Raw genomic sequence first — 17,152 nt, 5'->3', positions numbered from 1 at the left:
ACTTAGAAATGAAGCCTATGAAAATGCAAGGATATACAAGGAACGAACCAAAGCATTTCATGATCAATCAATTATAAGAAAAACTTTCAATATCGGACAAAAGGTGCTCTTATATAACTCTAGATTACATCTGTTTTCAGGAAAGCTTAGGTCTAGATGGACAGGACCATTTTTAGTAAAGGAAGTCTTTTCACACGGAGCTGTTGAGATTGAAAACCCAAGTAATGGTGTTATCTTTAAAGTTAATGGTCAACGATTAAAACCATTCTTAGAATTACCTGTCAAGACTGTTGAAGATGCCATGGTTCTTTATGAACCAACTTATTCTGATTAAGTTGCTTCGAGTTTGCTTAGGACAAATAAATTAGATAAACTCCATTGGGGACAATGTCGGTCAAGTTGGGGGGAGAGCTTGAACAAAATCAGGTGTTATCATTTCCTTTTCCTTCCACTATGAGTTATTTCTTGCATTTAATATATTATGTAAAAAAAATAAAAAATATATATATATATATGAAATAAATTAATCTATAAAAGAAATAAGAGTAAGTTAGAAAGTATTTGCTAATGTAGTGAGTCATGGAGAAGATTAGCTGGTTAGACTCTTGGTGGCTTAGGTCATTTAAAGACTATTAGTACTTTCAATTGCACATGCACACTAACAAGGTAAAGTAGGTGTTAATTTTAAGGCCAATTAAGGATTTGAGTATTATTTAAATTAGATAATTTTCTCAACACCCCAATTGAAGAAATTTAAATTTAAGGAAAGAGCTACCTGCTTGAAATAAAATACAAAACACAGAGTAAATATGGATTGCCCTAAGCTTAGTAACCGGGTCTCTTTACCTAAGTCAAGTGTTGAGATTCGCATCAAATGATGGTGGGAAGGCCAGGATGCTCAGCAAAAAAAAAAAAAAAAAAAAAAGAAAACAGTGTGAAAGCTACCTTAGTTCTTTGTTTAATCTGGGGTGTATAGAAAATTAATCAAACTAAGTTATGAAAAATGATACAATTGGCCTGTACAAGTTAATATTGAAATACTAAGTTAGTTATCACTCACACAAGTACTAAGGGACTAGCAATGATTAAGTTGGGGGGTATGATTTATGTCACAAATTGACATAAAAAGTATCAATTAATATCTAAATTATCTAACTTTATTAAGAAATTGATACTTGTTATTATATTTTGCAGAAGAAGAGATCATCAATAGAAAGAACAAGGAAAGAGGATTCCAACGGCGCAAATTTTATGCAAAACGGAGTTAAATTGACCCAAAAATTGAAGAATGAAGAAAGAAGACTCAATTGGGTCAAATCCGAGTCAAATCAGATCAAAATTGGTCAAAAATCAACTGATTTGGTGATCTGGTTAGCCGCCTGGTCCACAACAATAGACGCATGGACCATGGACCCATCGACGCACCATAAACCCCCCTAACAACCCTCTAAAACTTCTTAGTCCCACATCTAAAGTTTTGAAAACCTTATAACCCCCAAATGCCTATAAAAAGCCCCCAAAGGCCCTTGTTTTATGTATTCTTCCTTCCGATCAAGCTTGTAATCCTAAATAGTGGGGTTTTTAGCTCTCTTCTCAAGTCTCGAGCTTTGAAATTTTTGTAATAATTTTTTTTTTATATAAAATCTTATTTTTATGCAATTTCATCTCTTTACATTATGCAATTTATTTTTCTTGCAATTAGGATAGTTTAATTTATGCAATTTAATTTTATGCAATTAGGTTAGTTTAAATTATGCAGTTTAAATTTATGCAATTAGGATAGTTTAATTTATGAAATTAGGGTAGTTTATTTTTCTGCATTTAAATTTTGCAAGTAGATTTAGATCATGTCTAGCTAAGCATCCCTTCTAGGGTTTGCGATGAAGCTAGATCATGAGTAGGGATTTTACATAGGGTTCTTTCTTTTTCTTAGGATTTCTTTTTCTTCCTCTTTTGCCAAGAATTTTTGATGAACTACAGTTGGATCAGAGTCCCTTCATAGTTCATGCTTGATTCAGTGCATAGGAGGAGAAAATCCTAAGGGATCCTAGTTACTACTCCCCTGTAAAGAATCTTGATGGATTATCGTTGGGCCTTAGTCCCTTCATAATCTATGCTTGGAAAAGACAAGAGGAGTAGTCGTTAGGATCAATAAGAAAAAATTCTAGGTAGAATTCCCTAATCTAGATCTAGTGGATTCAAAAACCCTAGATCCTTAGTCTTATTGTCTTTAGCAAACAACTTTCGACTTTCGATTTTTGTTAAAGCTCGCTTGAGCATAGATTTGAAAATTATTTTTAAACCAAGTCTCTGTGGGATCGATCCATACTCGCTGGTCGTGCTACTCTGCACACCGTGCGCTTGCGGTTTTATTTACAAATTTTAAGATTTGCACATCAGCTGTGGTCGAAGCTCGAGGAGTTGTACATGGCAAAATCTCTCACCAACACTCTTTTCCTCTGGAGGCAGTCCTACCAGCTGCGGATGATTGAGGGACAGAGCGTGTAGGAATATCTCAGGCACTTCTAGAAGATCCTCACTAACCTCCTTAGCGTTGGTGAGAATGTTGAGGAGAAGATCAAGGCGCTGATTTTTCTAGCATCGCTTCCACCTTCGTATGAGTCCTTGATGACTGCTCTTCTAGTGGGGAAGAGCACCATTAAGATGGACGAGGTCACCGCGGTGATTCTCCAGAATGAGGTTCTCAGGAGGAAAAATTCGACTTCGAGGTCAGGTGATGGTAGCTCACCTTTGGTGGTTTTTAGAGGAGCAGGAGGTGGTAGACGGAGCGACAGGAGATCGCGACGAGGGTGGTCCAAGTCCAAGAAGGACTTGAGCAAAACCAGGTGTTATCAGTGTGACAAGTTGGGGTATCTAGCCAGAGATTGCTCTCAACTCAGGGATCGGACGATGGCTACTGTAGAGACAGCTAGTAGCGATTTAGAGGGAGATGTCCTAGAGATATCTGATGAGGTATCTACTTCTTTCCAGCAATAGATTTTAGATTATGCATGCACCTATCATGTATGTTGTAGAAAGGAGTAGTTTGACTCTCTAGAGAATAATGAGGGCACGTTTATCTACAGGATGGATCAAGCTGTGCGATCAGAGTCATCAGGATGGTCAGCTAGAGGACACATGATGCTGTAGTGAGGAGATTGGGGGAGGTCCGATACATATCCAATTTCAGACGGAATCTTATCTCACTGAGTAGACTGGATTCGAGAGGCTATAGGATTGTAACTGATGGAGAAATCCTGAAGGTGCTATGCGGCGATAGGATTGTTCTGGAGGAGAAAAAGAGGAGGAGAGAATATTATTATCTGGCAAAGAGCCCAGTACGAGGTAGAGCTTTAGGAGCCAGGAGGAGTTCAGAGCGAGGTGGAGTTCCTGGTGGAGGTAGATCGAGCATGAGATAGGAGATTCAGAAGGATGAAAGGTGATTCACAAGGTGAGATTTCTATTACCGCAAGATGATGCTCCGAGCAGGTCCCAGATTAGGAGGAACACAGCATATGACAGAGATGGAATCGAGTGACCTAGCTTGACTCCCATGTCTGCCCATCCATGGTCAGCAGATGATTGTCCAAGGGCATGAGGGCGAAGAGATCCAGAAGCTCTCAGAGTTAAGAGGAGATCGAATATCGAATCGAGATAAAGATTGTTAAGATTTGATGTCTCAAGATTCGATCTATATTGAGTCCACAACGAGGTCCGTGATGAAAAATAGAGTCCAACGAGCCCAAGATCATCTCAAACAGAGTTCGGATGGTCGAGATATAACTACAAGAAATTTGATTTTTTGCGACGAAATTTTTTCATCGCTAAAAATCATATTTTCGTCGCTAAACATATTTGCGATGAAATATATCGTCGCTAAAAATTTGTAGAGAAAGCCTCATAGCAAAAGACCTTAGCGACGAAAATATTTTATTTCGTCGCAAAAAATAGTAAACCCAGACGACGAAGTTATGTGCTGTATTAGCGATGAAAATATTTTGTCGCAAGAGCTTAAATTTTTGTCGCTAAAATTGCAACGAAAAAAAATTTCATCGCTAAATATTTTGATTAAAAAAATTTTTTTTCTTATTTTTTGTGACGAAAATGAAATTCGTCGCAAAACTTAGCGACGGATTTCATCGCAAAAAAAATTATCGTAAAAATTTTGTCGCAATAATTACGACGAAAAAAATATTCGTTGCTATAATTGCGATGAAAAAAAAATTTCGTCGCTATAATAGCAACGAAATAAAAATTTCGTCGCTAGAAGGGCGATGAAATAAAAAAATTCGTCGCCATAATTGCGACGAAATAAAAAATACGTCGCCATAATTGTGATGAAATAAAAATTTCGTCGCAAAAAGGTAAAATTTTTAGCGACGAAATTATTTTTTCGTCGCAAAAATAGCAACGAAATAATTTCGTCACAATAATTACGACGAAAAAAATGTTCGTTGCTATAATTGCGACGAAAAAAAATTTCGTCGCTATAATGGTGACGAAATAATAATTTCGTTGCTAGAAGGGCGACGAAATAAAAATATTCATCGCCATAATTATGATGAAATAAAAATTTTATCGCAAAAAGTTATAATTTTTAGCGATGAAACTATTTTTTCGTCGCAAAAATAGCAACGAAATAAAAAATTTCGTCGCAATGAATAATAAAAGTTTTACTTTTTTTGGGTTCATAAATTTTTTTGCGACGAAATTAATATTTCATCACTAAAATAAATTTTGGATAAAAAATAAAATTTTTATTTATTTTCCAAAAAAATCTGCTCAAATATAAATTATCTGATCAAATATATTTTAAATAAACAGTATGTTAACACAATAAAAATATTCTAAGTCAAAAGACCAATTTCAAGTATCAAAAAATTTCATAACCATCTTTGTCATATACAAAAATATAAGTCCATGCACCATTTTAAATTTAAAATAAGTACAAACTAAGTATGATCTGACTCGTTGGCCTCGTTCCCTTCTCCAGGCGTCGATCCCTGACCCGATATGTGTCGCGATGGTGGTGCAGAGGCGGCATCATGTGACTGTAGAGGTGCTAACTCAGAAGCATCAATACCGAGCCATCCCGCCACCGCAGCTACGATCCTCTCGAGCGTCTGACTACGATTCATCCAGTAACTAATCTGATCTTGCATCATGCTCATGGATGTCCTAACTGCCTCTGGCACCGATGCATCATCAGACCGGCCGGATGACGAACTGCATGATTTTTTGGACCGCATGCTATGACCAGATCCTAGCTGCCGTCCGAGGACGGTATCCAAAATCGTATCATCTGTCATCAAACAAACCTGCTGCGATCCAGTGTCACCGTCAGATCCCACCTCCCTCGTCGCCTGCTCTCTCAATTCTAACATTTTTTTCTTCACAATAAACCAAATAAAATCATAAATTTTTTTCAAACTCTTTAAAAGTATTCAAAATATAGAGTAATGATACTTACATGATGCTGCCTCGCCTCCTCGGTCACGAACTCGCCACTCTTGTTTTGATAGAATTTAGCATAGGCGTCGACTCTGGATAGTCCCTGTTCAAACAAAAAAAAAAGAAAAAAAAGATATCAAAATAATATAAATATTTAATAAAAAGTTACAAAGTATGATTGCAAATGTAGTTACATACCATCCTCTTCATTCCCTGTGCAAAAGAGGCACTTCCTTGCGTGTGAATAGAATCAATCTTGCTCCTATTCACCTTATTCGCCTCCGATCGTCGCTACAAAATACATACAATTATAACCAATAAAGGACATAACATAATTAAAAAAACTTGGAACACTAGACATACCTGAAATGCCTCACTTCCAAAATGCTCACATAACCACCGCCAATCGTCACTAGACCCAGCCCAATTTCTGTATGGCTGGGTCACAGGATCAATCTCCTTCGCCTGCAGCTCATTGCAGTATTTATGAAGCCTACATCGTCGATCTCTGTATCTATTTGCAGCCATTTTGAGAATACATGCCGTCACTTCTTCGTCAGTGCAATCCTCGAAGTCAATATTATCCTACACAGTAATCATACCAAAAAGCAAATACATGAAATTATTCATATAATAAAAAATTATTTATATAACCAAAAATAATATGGATCATGTAATGATATGCAAGACATCCAAATTTAATTCTTACCTTGATGTGAGAGACTAGAGCATCACGGTATCGAGGAGCTACATGCTTGAAACTTTCAGCAGCCCACGGAAAATGATTCCACATATACAAACTGATCTCATTTGCGATGATACTAGCCTCTGTGCCAACCGGATGATCTTGAAATATATGTACCTTCAGTTTTTCATTATGTGTATGCACATATTTTTCCAAAACAAGACCCCTACTAGGACCACGCACTGCACGTCGATGCTGTGTTCCTACATGTAAAAATTGGTGAAATGAACATATATCATGTATCACTAAATGCATATAACAAAAAAATATATATGGTTTATAAATTGATAGAGATGTACCTATAAGGGGATGATGCTGCGGTACCATGGCCTCCGGCTGGGCAAGCTCTGGCTGAGCACTAGTCTGCTCTGTGGACTCAGGCAACTGAGTCTCATCTAAATCCTCTGACTCATCATGCAAAATGCTAAAGTGAGGATGTGTATCATCAAGCGGAGCCTGCTGCCTACCCCGTGAATGTCTACGTCCAGGACCAGTCATGATGCTGCAATGATTAAAATAATTTAAATCAGTACGTAATAAAAAAAACTCAAGTATTACATGATATAACAAAAAAAAATAAATTGAATTACTTATTCATATTAATTATTGTTCTCAGATTCTAAACTCGTGTCCATATAGTCATCTTCGACGGGAGTCATAGAAGACTTCGACCTTGAAGTGCTATCATCATCGTCGTTAATGAAGTCATTATTGGATCGTGCTCGTGTCCGTGCCCTTATCGACGATCCAACAACAGAAACATCCTCAGGTTCATAGTCGTCTCTTTGTAATTGTCCTATGTCAATCATATCATCTAGCACTAATATGTTATCTGGTGCTTGCATTTGATATGCTTCGTTTTCAATAATTGCACAGACTTCATTCTCAAGATGTTCATCGTTCGGGCATGTGAAAAGTGCAGGATCAAACAAATGCCTATGCTGAGCCCTTATTGCAACTCGCCAAGGCTCTTTCATTTTGTTATCATCAATATACCACACTAGTCTTGCTTGCTTTGCAAAAATATAAGGATCACTTACCATACATGACCAGTGTGGACACTGACGAGTTGAGGATCTATAACAATTGGCCTGTGTCGTCCTAAGTCATACCATCGACACTTGAATAACACAATCCATCGAAGACCACTATATCTCAACTCTATAACCTCATACAGAACACCAAAAAAATCTATTATTTCACCCTTGTGCTCGCCCTCCACGCTTATTCCACAATTCTGTGTGGTTCGATCATGATCGCGATCTTCCGTTAAGAATCGCACACCATTGACTATGCATGCTGAATATACTGATACACGTCTGTCAGATTTTCGTGCAAATGCAGCTAAGTCATTACTGATACAGTTAGGATTGTCTATACGTAGCTGAGCTATCTACAATTAAAAGAACAATAAGCAGGTTAAATTTGACAAAATAAATACTATATAAACAAACTTTTAATCATGGATGAACATGAACATAACTTACCCGTTCGTCAAACCATGATGCGAATTGATTCCTATGTCGTGCCGCTGCTAATGTAGGATTACTTCTTCTGAGCTCACTTTCGTGTTCTCTGAAGTGATACAGTAATACCATGTATATTTTAATTTAGAGTCCACGTACATTCATTGATATATCAACAAATAAAAATTAAATGTATATACTCACATCATGTAGGCTTCTACCTCCTCGCAATTGTTTAGCACATACCAATGCATGTCATCCATTTCTTGTGGTGTCAACATTCGAAAATCTTTTTTACCATATGGTCGGGCAACATTGGAGAACACGGACAATCCATCGGTCAGAATCTCGTCAACATCAATATTCCGTTGTGGCCTTGTAAATTTGGTCTCCACTCATCGAAGGTACATAGAGCAGAACGTCAGACATTCATTCATAACATGTGCCTCTGCTATTGAACCTTCAGGCCGTGCTTTGTTAGTGACGGCACTCTTGTATTCATGCATCTCCCTATTCAATAAATTATCAATTGATATCACATATAATAAGAATACAATAATGAATAATAAATATTACAATATCATGCAATTACCTTTCAATTGAGTACATCCATCTTGTATGTACTGGCCCACCCAATCTAGCCTCATGTGGAAGATGAACAGAAAGATGCACCATGATATCAAAGAAGGCGGGAGGGAATATCATCTTGAGCTTACAGAGAGTAATGATAATCTTCTTCTCCAATATGTCGATCTGACTTCGTCTCAATGTCTTCGCACATAAGTCCTGAAAATAAGTTCCCAGATCAAGTAACGCATCACACACATTATCCGGTAACAATCCGCGCAAACCAACTGGGAGCACATGCTGTAGAAGTACATGACAATCATGACTTTTCATCCCGACGATCTTCCCATCTTTCGACTTGATGCACCGTTTCAAGTTTGAGGCGTATCCATCAGGAAACCTCACTGATCTCAAATATGAAAGAAATTGATTTCTCTCTCTTTGATTCAGTGTATAACATGCCAATGGCTTCACCAGCCTATCCCCTCGTCGAATCAAATGTAATTCCTTTCTAATCCGCATATCCTCTAAGTCAAGACGAGCCTTCACGGTATCCTTCATTCTTCCTTCGATATTGAGAATGGTATAAAATACATTATCAAATATATTCTTTTCAATATGCATGACGTCAAGATTATGTCGAAGAAGAAGTGTTTTCCAATATGGAAGATCAAACAACTTGCTCTTTTTTCTCCAATTTTCGATACTTGTTCACACCCCTACTTGGCTGGCCAGATCCTTACCAAATATGACATCCTGTGGGTTTGGTAACTGATTTAAAATATTGTCCGTAGATCAGAATCTTGGCTGCACACGTCGTTCATGCTTGCCATTGAACTTAAGACTTCTCCTCCATCTATGATCATCTGGCAAGAAACGTCGATGGCCGGTAAAACAAATCTTTCCATGAATACGGTCCGATGTAATATCATCGTTACAAGTTGGGCATGCTTTATACCCTTTTGTACACCATCCAGAAATATCGCCATATGCAGAAAATCGTTAACTGTCCAAAGCAATGCTGCATGCATACGAAAGATGCCTCCTACAACATGATCATATGTTTCGCATCCTTCTTCCCACAAATATTGTAACTCTTCGATCAATGGCTCTAAAAATATGTCTATGTCTCTTCCAGGGGCACGGGGACCCGGGATCAACAAGGCCAATAGATTAAAAGGTGATTTCATGCACTTTCATGGTGGTAAATTATAAGAAAATACCATAACAGGCCACATACTATAAGCAGTACTAAGATTACCATATGGATTAAATCCGTCTGTTGTCAACCCTAGCCTGATATTTCGTGAATCAGCTGCAAACCATGGATGTTCACGATCAAAATGTTTCCATGCATCTCCATCTGATGGATGTCTCATGACATCATCGTCCATATTATTTACCTCCTTATGCCATCGCATGTCACAAGCAGTATGCCTCGACATGAACAATCGACGCAATCGTGGTGTAATCGGAAAGTACCGTAAAATCTTGCATGGTATTTTCTTTTTCTTCTTATCCTTACCACGACTTTCTTTCCATCTGCTTGAATGACAAATTGGACATGCTTGTAGATCTTGTTTATCCTTCTGAAACAGAACACAATCATTCAGACATGCATGTATCTTTTCACAGCGTAGGCCCAAGTCATCGACTCCCAAACTGAGTCCTTTCAATAATTTTTTGGCTTCATAATGACTTGACGGAAGTAACTCTCCCTCTGGCAGTAAGTCCTTCAAAAATTTGAACAACCAATTAAACGACTTGTTTGACCACTTACCAAGTGTCTTCATGTGTAATAACTTTATTACAGCGGATAACAGAGAGTACTTCTTACAACCAGGATAAACATCACTTTGTGCATCTCTTAATAGACGCTCGAATCTATCATTTATAGATATATTACTGTCCTCTTCAGCTTCTTGTCTCGGAATGGAATGCTGATGTTCTGCTCTCGCTTCTACATTTACTTCAAATAATTCTGGATGAAGATCCTCTAAAATTTCTCTATCTTCTTCACCAAGTGTTTGTCTTTTACGACTGCATGATCCACCGACTGACGATGGATTTATGGGACTCCTGGACAACATGTTCGAGCTAGTCGGCAAATCTTCACCATGACAAGTCCATCTCTTGTAAGTCACATCTATACCGTGTTCGTATAAATGATTCTGAATGTCCGATAAGGTACACCAAAATAAATTTCTACATCGACGACATGGACAACGAGCTTTTCCATCTTCTCTAGTATGATGGGACGCCACATTCATCAAAGTTGTCACACCCGTAATATACTTGGGACAGAACTTATCACGCAAAGACATCCAACCACGATCCATACCTACATATTTATGATGCAAACTATACAATCAATTTTATGTAATAATAGTTGACTAACGCCTTATATCTCCTACTTATAGGGTGATGATCCTATTCCATTCAGGAACGTAAGAATTTAATATTGCAATACATGTCTTGTATACCAAAAAAATTTCGGCAGCATTTCGACGCAGTTCTCCAGATACACAAGCATTAAAATTATGCTATGTATCCAGAGAACATGATCGAAAATACCGACAAAACTCTGCGATATAGAAGCACATGTGTTGCAATATTAAATTCATTCATGTGCCCAAACTGTCCACGAGGACAATTCGAGAATAGTGTGTAAAGCACCAATATTTTTTTATAAAAAAAAATATTGGTTTATGCACGCTATCCTTGAATGGAAATTCTAAGGCTTATAAATTTGTTATGCTACAATTAATATATTATTATTAAAAAAAATATTTTTAAAATATTTTTAAATCATGATTAAAATTAATTATATCAAACAAATAATTATATCTAACATTATATCTAATTACTAAAATAATAAATAATTATTTTTAATGACTAAAATTTATTAAAAAAAATTAAAAAAATATATAAATTAAAAAAATGGTTTCACCTTCAACTCTTCCATGAGCAGTGATGGTGACAGTGACGGCAACCGGCGGTGGCGGCCCGACGGTGGCGCGGCGGTGGCGGCCGACGGCGACGCGGCGGCGGCGGCCCTACGAAACCAGACAAACCAGACTGAGAAAGAAAATGAGGGAGAGAGACAGGGGATGGATGGGTCGACCAGCGGCGACTGCCTTGCAGACGCTGCGGCGGTGGGGGACGGGAGGTCGAAGCGGTAGGCGGCAGCGAGGGACGGGAGGCCGAAGCGACAGGCGGCGGCGGGGGATGGGAGAGGGTAGGAGGCGCTCGAGGACCTTGAGCTTGGGGAGGAGATTGGAGGGGACGTTGGTGGCGAGGACAGTAGGGCGGCGGCGGACGAAGGCGTGGAGCTGGCGGGGGGAGAGGCCGACGTGGCGGCGGAGGAAGGCGAGGACGGCGTCAGGCTTGTCGGGGGTGGTGATGTGGAGGAGGGATTTGGAGACGACGAGGGCCTTATCCTTGGAGTAGCCCAGACGAGGAGGAGGTAGTCATTTCGGCGGCGGCCGGCGAGGAAGAATAGGAGGAAAGTATGGAAGGAGGAGGAAAGGGAGGGAGGAGAGGTGGCCGCCACCTTCGTTTTATGGATTGGAGGGTTAGGGTTTCGAGGGATTGGAGGGAACCGGAGGGAAGGAGGCAGAGAAGAGGGAGGATTCGATGCGCGGAGGAGAGGGTGGCGAGGCGGGAGGGAGATGGCCGGCGCGCTGGGAGGTGGGCTCGATCAGCGACGGGGGGCGGGCTCGAGCGGCGACGGTGGCGGGGAGGGAGGGCTCGATGGCTGTGGGGAGGGAGAGAGAGAGAGGATGGTGGCGGGGAGGGAGAAGACTTACCGGGAAGGACGACCGACGATCGGAGAAGGAGGACTGTCGCCGGAGATCGGGGAGGGAGAAAATTTGGATGACTGCGGCAGAGATCGGGGAGGAAGAAATCAACAGGGTTTTTTTCAATTAGGGCAGAATATCAAAGGTTTTTTTTTAATTAAAAAATATTTAGCGACAAAATACATTCGTTGCTAAAAATAAAGATTCTGTCGCAAAAAAATATATTTTTTGCAACAAAAATATTTTCATCGCAAATGATTAATTTTTGGCAACGAAAATTTAATTTCATCGTAAATGATCGGGAAATCAAGTTTCTCGCAACGAAACAAATATTTCATCGCATAAAATCCAATTTTTACGACGTAATTATTTTCGTCGCAAAAAAAAAAATTTAGCAACGAAAAATTTTTCCGTCGCCAAAAAAAATAATTTTTTGCGATGAAATAACTTTCATCGCTAAAAATCAATTCTAGCAACGAAATTTAAATTTTTGTCGCAAAATATTCAAAAATTTTTCAATAAAATAAAATTTAGCGACGCAATAGTTTCGTCGCTAAATATAAATAAAATTGATCGCAAAAGCCTTTCTTTTTAGCAATGAAATATCAATTTCGTCGTAAAAAATATAATTTTTTGGCGATAAAATTTTTTTTTGTCGCAAAAAATAATTTTTTAACTACGAAAAAAAAATATTTTATCGCCAAAAAAATTATTTTTTGCAACGAAAAAAAATTTTATCGCTAAAAATCAACTTCTAGCAACAAAAATAAAAATTTCGTTGTAAAAGATATACCTTTTTGCAACGCAATTTTTTTCATCGCAAATACCTAATTTTTGGGGATGAAATTTAAATTTCGTTGCAAAAGCTTACTTTTTTGCGATGAAATATATTTCGTCGCTAAAATTTCGTCGCAAAAAATCAAATTTCTTGTAGTGGTGATTGAAGTCAGCACGAAACTCGAAGCAGCAAAGGACCGTCGGTGACTAGCAGTGGGCTGGCGGAGCGGCGGTGGTGCGGTTGCGTGCAATGGTGCGCGGCCCAGGTGCGACAACTTGCGGTCCAAGCCTGGGTGCACGCACACGGGGCGCGGCCCAGGCCCATGCGAGCCCGTGCAGGAGCCCGTAGCCCGATCCACCGTGGATCGGGTGGTGCACAGCCGGGTGCATGGACTGCATGGGCATTTCCCATACATTTCTCACGGTCCATCGTGGATCGCATGATATTTCCAGATCATTTCTCGCGGTCCATTCCATGGACCGACGTGCGATCGGGTGGTCTGGGATGCTTCTGGTCTTAATTTGATGATTCAGGGGCTTGGTTTGGGTGTTCTAAGGTGTCCTTAACCGATTCTAAGTTGTTTTTAAAGGCTATAAAAGCCTGATTCATGAACAGAGAAACAATGTGTGGTTTTGTGGTGGCGCAGACGGCTTCGTGCGAAAAACCCAGAGAAGAGAACCCGCAAAGAGAGAGAGACGCGAGGATGCTAAGAGGAGAAGGAGCAGAGCTTCTGAACAGTGGACAGCGGTCGCTTCAGGGGTTCAGGGGGTCTCCTTAGAGAGAGATTTTATGAGGAAGAACTTTTTGTGAGAGAGAAATTGGGTGTACGAGGGTTGAGGGTGAGATCTTCTCTTGTAATATTTCTTTTTCTCATAGTGAAGTTTGCATGCCCCATGGAGGTGAGCCCTTTTTTGGCTGATTCACGTATTTGATTATTTTTTATTTTATTTTTTCTTTCTTCCTACTGCATCATGCAGTATCGAAAAAATTCTGGGAGGTGGTGTCTTGGCCAGACATCCACCCAACATCACGTTCACACCTGAATAGGAGCTGGTTGTCTGGTTCACTCAAATCTGAGCCAAATTGAGTCCAATTTGATTATATGAGCCTAATTTCCTAATTATGTATAAAATAGACTCGAAAGTATCAAATTCTTGCTGAATAAGGAGCAATTAAATAAAATTTTATACCCCTAGTAATTAAATTTAAGTATTTATTAGAAGACTTAAGTGTTGCTGGCTGCTTTGCTTTATGACTTTTCAAATACGGTTAGGATATCCTATTGCCCGTCTATAACTTTCTATGGCTTCCTCTATGATTTTTCATCGCAACGACAGGTTAAAGAAGGTTCAGAATATCATGCAAACGTAATGGGATGTCGTAACAACCATCAGGAGGCCATAATAGTTCTTCAGGAAGTCACAGGATGACAAAGGAAGGCTTTGGTGTTGCTGGCTATTTGGCTATATGATTTTCTAAATGCTGTTAGGATATCCTGTTGCCTATCTATAACTTTCTGTGGCTTCCTCTATGACTTCTCATCGTAACTATAGGTCAAAAAAAGTTTAGAATGTCATGCAAACATAATAGGACATCGTAACAACCATCAAGAGGTCATGATAGTTGATCAAAAGGTCATAGGATGACAGAGGAAGACTTCAGTGTTGTTGGCTGCTTTGCTATATGACTTTTTGAATGAAGTTATGACATCTTGTTGTCTGTTTATGATGTCCTCTAGTTCCTTTATGACTTTTCGTTGGAATGATAGGTCAAAAAAGGTTCAGGTGGTCATGCCAACGTAATAAAACATCTTAACAGCCATTAGGTTGTCATAACAGTTGATCGAGATGTCATGAAAAAGTAGAGGAAGGCTTCGGTATTGGTGGCTGCTTTGTTATATGACTTTTGATAGCTATTATGACATCCATTTGTCCGTCTATGACCTCCTATGGCTTCATTTATAACTTTCTATCGAAACGATGGGTCAAAGAAGCTTCAGGATATCATGCAAACATAATATGACGTCGTAATAGCCGTCGGGAGGTTATGACAATTGATCGCAATGTCACAGAAAAGCAGAGGAAGGCAGCAGTATTGCCAGCTGCTTTGCTACATGACTTTCCAAATGCTGTTATGACATCTTATTGCCTGTCTATGACTTTTTATAGCTTCGTTATTACTTTTCGTTGCGACGACAAATCAAACAAAATTCAGAAAGTCTTGAAAATATAACAGAATGTCAGAACAGCAAATAGGAGGCTTTAAATATTGATTGAGATGTCATAGGATGCAGCAGAATGCTTCCGTGTTGCTTGCTGCTGGCCTATATGACTTCCTGGTAGTGGTTATTTCTCTTCGATAGTATGTTAATGACATGGAACGTCATCATTTTTACTTCTTGTCATACTAACATGAAGAAAATAGTTCATTTCAGCCCACCTAACACATTAACTTCATTTAACTACAGAAGGAACTGCTATAATAAAGGAACTTCAAAAAAGAAAAAAATGAAATATAGCAGAAAAGACAAACTTGATGGATACAACATGTTGTCTTGAAGAAATTAACTGATGCAGGTTAATGCTAGCAACAACCTCGGATGCACAATGGTCGCTATAGGAGAAATCTTGGATGACCAGAAGCTCGGGTAGTAGAAGAATGAAATAAGGAAGAAGAGAAAAAATGGAAGCATTTGTAATGGCCGTGCATAACAAAAATAGTGGAAAAGAGAGCATCTTGGAGGGAAAGGGCATTTTTATCACTCTAAAATTTCAAAAAATTGATATGATATGCATTAACTCCCTGCGACATGCGCCCCCAGAATATCTTGTCTTATTAAATACAGACGTCAGATGGCCGAGATGATACTTATGGGGCATGTTTAATTCGTTCGTGCTACGTGGACCAATCGGCAGCTGCAATGCACTCCACATTATTTTTGCTGCACCGCATGCGGTGCACAAAGAATTACTAAGCTATAAAACTCACATCTTTTTTTTTTTTAGACTTGTAGGATATGTAGCATCGATCAGATTAGACATGAGTTCAAGTGATGGAGTTCTTAGTTAGCTAGCTAGTTAGTTGATCTCTTTGATACCAAATAAATATTTAAATCTCATGAACCTTATTCAATAAAAATGGATTGATTTGTTTTGATAAATATGATTGAAATTTTATAGTTCTTTTGGTATTCTTGTAGACTTATTTAATTTTTAGACTTTGCATGATATCTAGATTTTGCTCTAGGATTTGTGCAGTTGTGTCACATGTTCAATCTGAATATTAGGTTCAGAGCGTGATATTAAAATACTATATTCAATTCAAGGTTGAAGGTGGTCAGTTGCAAGGGACTTGACGAAGATCGATGAGGCTTTTTTATGGTGATGATATGAAACTGTACAGGCTATTGTAAACCAAAAGCACCTTTCGGCTGTTGTGGATGACGCCTGTCATTTTGCACCGTTGATCATTCCTTATCCGCTTTACATACCATTCTTAAACTGAATGCGGATATGCAAATTAAACATCACATGGGTACCATTAATTTTCATTAGAATTTTCAATGAAGATCTCTGCAGTATCCTACCAATCTTATATTTGAGGGTTTAAGCTGGATAGCGCAGCATTGAGTTGAAAATAGGGCTTGTTTGCGGAAAATCTGCATGACCCACGGATGTGAAGAGACGCAAGGCCCAGAATGGTCAGGCTCAATCCCGGAGAGCGTAGAATTAAGCTCGGCTCATGGTCAGTCCCAGTGCCCATGCCTAGCTCCGAATGGCCAGATCTGGGAGGAGGCGGACACCGAGGACCCGTCAACAGAGCTTAATGGATCCTTTCCGGAGTCATGGCAGGCCCCCAGATGCTCGATCCGTCGTAATTTGACTCTTAGAGATGCCTGCCAAAGTGCAAGCCGACAAAGCATCCCTTTTTGAGCTGAAGTTTCTTGCCGAGCAGTCCTTAGTGGCAACCAAATCCCGCACCTTGTGTCTTCCTTTCCTGAAGACTACCTACGGACCATCCCTAATAGCCCATCTGACACCACCAACACAACCTTGGACTCATGTTGATGACCCAGGCATATAGATCACCTGCATGCAATATGATGGAATCCCAACAAACTCTCAGAATGTGGCGAGCAAGACCCTTTGATGGAATTCCAATAAACTCTCAGAACGTGGCGGGTAGGACCCCATGATGGAATCCCAACAAACTTTCGGAATGTGGATATCCTGACGGGCCGCTAGTACGTGGCTATGCATCATGACAGATACCTACAACTAACAATCTGAATGGCAGACAAACGGTAGGAGGCCTAGCTCGACAGCCTACGGACTGAAACCTAACA

The 17,152-nt window shown here is 39.4% G+C and overlaps 1 protein-coding gene across 1 annotated transcript; it reads right to left on the bottom strand.

The window, feature by feature from the left end:
* Positions 1-4,917: 4,917 nt before the first annotated feature.
* On the bottom strand, positions 4,918-6,280 carry LOC140856955 (uncharacterized). The gene is made up of 5 exons (XM_073255154.1): positions 6,161-6,280; positions 5,815-6,036; positions 5,650-5,742; positions 5,471-5,554; positions 4,918-5,390 (listed from the first exon to the last, which is right to left on the bottom strand). The coding sequence occupies exons 1-5, from the start codon at positions 6,242-6,244 to the stop codon at positions 4,953-4,955; spliced, it is 921 nt and encodes a 306-aa protein (XP_073111255.1). The 5' UTR covers positions 6,245-6,280; the 3' UTR covers positions 4,918-4,952.
* Positions 6,281-17,152: the final 10,872 nt, after the last annotated feature.

This window comes from Elaeis guineensis, chromosome 4 (genome assembly GCF_000442705.2).
Source record: "Elaeis guineensis isolate ETL-2024a chromosome 4, EG11, whole genome shotgun sequence".
Taxonomy (NCBI): domain Eukaryota; kingdom Viridiplantae; phylum Streptophyta; class Magnoliopsida; order Arecales; family Arecaceae; genus Elaeis; species Elaeis guineensis.
Note: the sequence above shows the minus strand (reverse complement) of the source record. Positions and strands in the feature narration are given on the sequence as shown.

What these genes read in the sequence shown, in the direction of transcription:
- LOC140856955 (XM_073255154.1), bottom strand. Translation starts at nt 6,244, where the DNA reads ATGTGGAATCATTTTCCGTGGGCTGCTGAAAGTTTCAAGCATGTAGCT. An exon ending in CTCTAGTCTCTCACATCAAG is followed by an intron (nt 6,037 to 6,160) that starts GTAAGAATTAAA and finishes ATTACTGTGTAG; the next exon opens with GATAATATTGACTTCGAGGA. An exon ending in TTGGAAGTGAGGCATTTCAG is followed by an intron (nt 5,743 to 5,814) that starts GTATGTCTAGTG and finishes TGTATTTTGTAG; the next exon opens with CGACGATCGGAGGCGAATAA.